At 31.0% G+C, this 5,529-nt stretch overlaps 1 protein-coding gene across 1 annotated transcript; it reads left to right on the top strand.

Annotated features, from left to right (window-relative positions):
* Positions 1-1,147: 1,147 nt before the first annotated feature.
* LOC101258717 (cytochrome b561 and DOMON domain-containing protein At5g47530) lies at positions 1,148-3,542 on the top strand. The gene is made up of 3 exons (XM_004250225.5): positions 1,148-1,862; positions 2,009-2,257; positions 3,092-3,542. The coding sequence occupies exons 1-3, from the start codon at positions 1,239-1,241 to the stop codon at positions 3,437-3,439; spliced, it is 1,221 nt and encodes a 406-aa protein (XP_004250273.1). The 5' UTR covers positions 1,148-1,238; the 3' UTR covers positions 3,440-3,542.
* The last annotated feature ends 1,987 nt before the right edge of the window (positions 3,543-5,529 follow it).

Below are 5,529 nucleotides of genomic sequence, written 5' to 3'. Positions count from 1 at the left end.
TGAAATTCCAATACACTCATAAAAACATGTCGAAAAGTGATTTACATTTTATTTTTAGACCATTATTTAGATTTTAAGACGACACAACTATAAAAAGTCTGATATACCATTTTCCCCTATATTATAAAATTGTGTCAATATAACCCTCGAAAAATACCCTCTTGAAAAATATTAAGAATTGTGTCGAAAACTAATCGAATCATTAAATTAAAAAAAAAATGGATAGACATGGTTTCAAGAAGATGAGATTTTAGGACAAATGTCAAATTTTCATACAAGTTTAAAAGATTTAGGTCACCCTTTCATTTGGATGGTTTTTTTTTTTTTGGGGGGGGGGGGTTAAGGGGGTTGGAGTTTGGTTTGACCTAGCTGTGTGTCACTTGGGTATTATCATGCACCTAACCCAACTAGTTATGTTATATCCCAAATCCACTTAAATTAAATATTCAATTTGGTAAAAAGAGTACAAAATAAGTAGTTAATATAATGAAGTAGTTAAGTCTAAAAGTTGAAGCTTTATTAGTGTATTTACTAATATGATTTTTGTCTTGTTTATTAAAGAATGAAGAAAGTGGTTAAGCTTTCCAATAATTAGCCATATAATTTACTTTTGACTTCATCTTAGTTATACACAATTTTTGCTCTAATTACTATCCTACTTCATCAAGAAAGGTATCCAATAAGTTGTTACAATTATACTAATAGTCTCACTCCATCCAATTTAACTAGATATTCATGATATATATTGATAATATCGAATCAGAATAGAAATAAAATATTCAGTAACAAACTGATATATATATATTGAACTTGTTAAACAAACGATATATAACTATAATATATAAAGGTAGAAAAAAGAATTTGTACTTCTAAACACAAATTTATTCTTCATGAAAAGATTCTTTCATTTATTTTAAAATTTAATTATCCTTTTCATCAACTTACTTTACTCAAAATATCAAGTTTAGTACAATTATAGTTGAATGTTAGACATATGTAGGTGTGAAATAAAGGGAATTAGTTGTTGAAACAAAGTCAATTATTAAACATCATTTTGACAAGTACCCTACCCCCACCCCCACCCCCCCCACCCCCTACATACAAAATAATATAGAAATCTTACAAGCCAAACTATCTAACTAAGCTTAACCCCACTTTCCCTTTATATATATACACTTAAATTCCATTTCTCCAAACACCACCACCACCACAACACACATAATATTACTTTCTTGAAAATGTCAAGTGTTTTCTTGATTTCATGTGTTCTGTTTGTAACTCTGTTTGTGTCATCAACTTATGCACAATCATGCACAAACTACACTTTCACAAGCAACAACCAAATGTCATTCACTTCATGTAGTGATCTTCCATATTTAAACTCATTCCTTCATTGGACTTACAATCCTTCTAACAAAACCGCGAAAATCGCCTATCGACACACTAAGATCAATGCCACCACAAGATGGGTAGCATGGGCTATAAATCCATCTTCACAAGGCATGGTTGGTTCACAAGCACTTGTTGCATTTCAAAAATCAGATGGAAAATTGAGTGTTTATACATCACCTATTACAAGTTATCAAACACAGCTACAACAAGGGGATTTGAGTTTTAATGTCTCTGATCTATCAGCTACTTATATCAACAATGAGATCACTATTTTTGCTACTTTAAAACTTGACAACTTTAACTCCACAATTTTGAATCAAGTTTGGCAAGAAGGTCCACTTTCAAGAGATTCACCAGCAATGCATGATACTTCTGGTGTCAATACTCAATCTGCTGCACCTCTCAGACTTCTTTCTGGACAAACTGGAACTACTTCAATTAAAGCAAACTCGCAATTTAACAAAAGAAATGTAAGTGAATTCATTAGGTCACGAGTTTGAGTCATTGTGTCAGGGTAGGAGGGAGTGTGATACTTCCCCCGTACCCTGAGTGAATACGAGATGCTTTGTACTTCGAGCTGTCCTTTTACTAAAGTTATGGTTTTTTATTTTTTCAGCTTCATGGATTGCTAAATGCAGTGAGTTGGGGGATTATGATGCCAATAGGGATATTGTTTGCAAGGTACTTAAAGGTGTTTTCAGACCCTGCATGGTTTTACCTACATTCTATTTGGCAAATCACTGCTTATGTTATTGGTGTTGCTGGTTGGGCTACTGGTCTACAATTAGGGAATGAATCTATTGGTATTCAATTTACAGCCCATAGAATCATTGGCATTGTCCTGTTTTCTCTAGCTACCCTCCAGGTACTCTAATCATTCTTCTATTTCACTTTTACTTCCGCACTCACTACAAGAAAAGGGTGAATTATTTTCTTTCAGATTTTCATACTAATCTCCATGAAAATTCTCGTGTAATTCACAGTTTTCTTGTAGTGATTCCTTATCTGTTTGGTACGATGAAAGTCATTTTTCAAGAAAACATTTTCCATGAGGAAGTCGTTTTCCAGTGTTTGGTAATTAAAACATAAGCTATGTTGCTTGGACTCTTTGAAGATGCGGGTGGATGTATGTCATATCCTCCAAAAGTAGTACAGACACGAGTGCCACAACGTTTTTGGAGAGTCTAAGCAACATTCTTCTATTTCACTATTACTTTAACACTTCTTATCTATTTGGTACGATGAAAGTCATTTTTTCAAGAAAATATTTTCCAGTGTTTATGTTGCTTGGACTCTTTAAAGATGCGGATGAGTGTGTGTCAGATCCTTCAAAAGTAGTGCAGACACGAGTGCCACAACATTTTGGAGAGTCTAAGCAACATTCTTCAGTTCCACCATTATTTCAAAAGTTCTTATCTATTTGGTAGGATGAAAGTCATGTTTTCAAGAAAATATTTTCCAGTGTTTGGTGCTTAGAACATATGCTATGTTGCTTGGACTCTTTAAAGTCCTCCAGAAGTAGCCACAACATTTTTGAAGAGTCTAAGCAACATACATCAAAACACTCTTAGATTTGCTAATATTGTTGTTCGTATCAAATTAATAACTTTATCAGAAAAAATAATATTTCTACACACCAACCAAACATTAGAAAACATTCTTATTGAACATATTTTTGAATTGTGTATTTTGGTAACAGGCTTCTGCTATGCTTCTAAGGCCAAAAAGGGATCACAAGCACAGAATCTACTGGAACATTTACCACAGAGCAGTTGGTTACTCAATTGTTGTTCTTGGAATAATTAACATATTCAAAGGTTTGAACATTTTGAAACCTCAGAAGAAATGGGAAACATATTATATTGCCACTCTGGTTGGTTTAGGGATCATTGCTGTATTCTTGGAAGTTATCACATGGTGTGTAGTTATAAAAAGGAAAAAGTCTGTTAGTAATACTGTTGAGAAGAATCCACAAGGTCTTCATGAATCAAATTGGTATAATAATGGTCATGAAAATGGAACAAATAGGACACATTACAGAGTTTAGATTATTGAAGTTTTTATTTTCTTGAATTTTGTTGTTTATATTTACATATGTATGTCATTCCTCTTTTATCTACTTTATATATAGCAGAGTGTTCTTTCTTTTTCTTTGTATGTCTTTTTTTTTGTCTTTTCTCGTTCTCTAGGGTTAGTGATGCATGATTAACTGATAAACTCGATAAATAATGAATTCTTTTCTTATCTCTACTAAATGAAAGGTTTGAACCTATAACATATGTCTTGCCTACACGTCAATTAACGTGTTCTTACCACTAGACTTAGTCATTCTCCTATTTCAGTAGCATTAGACTTGATGTTAATATCAATTTCTAGAGTTTGTGATGCATGGTTTGAAAAACTCAATAAATAGCGAGTTCTTTTCTCTATCATATTCCATTTAGGTACTAGTCTCTTGTCTATGAAAGCGTTTGAACCTTTGACGTACGTCTTGTTCACACATCATGAACAATGCTTTTACCTCTAGACTGTCTCATTCTTTGCAAACTTCAATTTATTGACTATATAGAAAAAACAAAAAAAGAAAAGAAATACTAAAAGAGCCTTTCACCTTAAACTTGAAGAATTAATTAATTATCTCGGATTCGGAAATGACACATTTAACTTAGGAATGGTTCAAGATTAGTTTCAAGCTCATGCATCTAATATTAATGACACATCACAATGAGCAACAAAACTTTTAAAATAAACTAATAAAATTGAAATAACAAGTATAATACATAAGTTTAGACATTACAATTCAAAATAAGACAAAACAATTCAAAATAAGACAAAGAGTGACATAAAAAAATAAAAACTCCTAAAATATGAATCAAATATGTCAATGTTATTATCATAAATAAAGTTACTTTATGTTAAACAAAACATCTTTGACATAAAATGGTATTCAGTAATTTTATTATAATACATAATAAAATTCATAACATTTTCGGGTCTTTGATTATTGAAATGAATATTACACTAAATAATGCTTGAATGATCAAACATGAAAAATTGAAATTGAAAAAGATTTGAATCCAGTGAAAAATTAAAATTGGTGTGGATTTTGATCGTCGAAAGAAAAAGTTGAAATTGAAATGAGAGTTTGCAGCAATTATTCATGAGTTTTGAGCTGAAAGTTGAAATTAAAATGAGAGTTTGCAAAAATTACTACAGTCAATTTTTTTTATATTAATGAATCAATTAATCAATTTTTTCTTTATCCTAGAATAATTGGAATCAGCTTTATCAATACACCCTATCTAATATATGATTATATAACTACATCACTGATTCTCTTAGCCTAGGTAATTAATTTCCGACTCATATAGCTAAACTTTAGGACATAAAACTAATGAGCAATAAATATATACATATTAAAGCAGGACAGAAGCACCACATTAAGCCAAGTGACATAACCTCAAAATGCCCAAGTGTCTATTTTGGAGTTCAAAAATATTTTAGAAAATTCTGAAACAAAAAAATAAGTTACTTATGGTTACAAATAATTTTAAAAAGTTCTAACATAGAGTTTGGATTTCAAACTTTATGTGAGCAAGAATGTTTATGATCTTATTTGTCTATTTATTTATTAAAATTTTCTATTTCTTTCTATTCTTAGTTACTTGTTCATTTTTCTTTTTTAGTTGTCCTTAATTAGCAATTACTTGTTTAAAAAGACAAAATATTTTTATCTATTATATCCTCAATTGATTACTTTAAAAAAAGTGTAGAATTTTATGAAAATTTTAAGTTTTTAATTCATCCATTTCATAATTAATGGAGGTAAATTGATAGATTCACTGTGTCAATAATTATTTTCTTAATAGGTGTCAATTCAAAGTAGATAATTAATCAGGGACAGAGGGAGTATTAAACACCATAAATCTAAAGTTGTTAAAATGGGCTAACCCAACCAACCCAACTCTAACGGGCTAGAGAGTTAAATGGGTAGGGACGGGCTAGCCCTTTTAAGTAAAGAGCCTATAAAATAGCAGCTCAACCCAGGCTTAAGCGAGTTACGGGGTGGGACAGGTAGACCCTTCAATATAAAAAATGAATAATATTACTCTCTTTGAAAGAGTATTGAACGTTGAC

Source organism: Solanum lycopersicum, chromosome 11 (assembly GCF_036512215.1).
Source record: "Solanum lycopersicum chromosome 11, SLM_r2.1".
NCBI lineage: Eukaryota > Viridiplantae > Streptophyta > Magnoliopsida > Solanales > Solanaceae > Solanum > Solanum lycopersicum.
Note: the sequence above shows the minus strand (reverse complement) of the source record. Positions and strands in the feature narration are given on the sequence as shown.

Excerpts from the sequence above, each read along its gene's own strand:
- LOC101258717 (XM_004250225.5), top strand. The coding sequence starts at position 1,239 with ATGTCAAGTGTTTTCTTGATTTCATGTGTTCTGTTTGTAACTCTGTTT. Across the intron at positions 1,863-2,008 it reads CGCAATTTAACAAAAGAAAT|CTTCATGGATTGCTAAATGC; the intron begins GTAAGTGAATTC and ends TTATTTTTTCAG. Across the intron at positions 2,258-3,091 it reads TTTCTCTAGCTACCCTCCAG|GCTTCTGCTATGCTTCTAAG; the intron begins GTACTCTAATCA and ends TTTTGGTAACAG.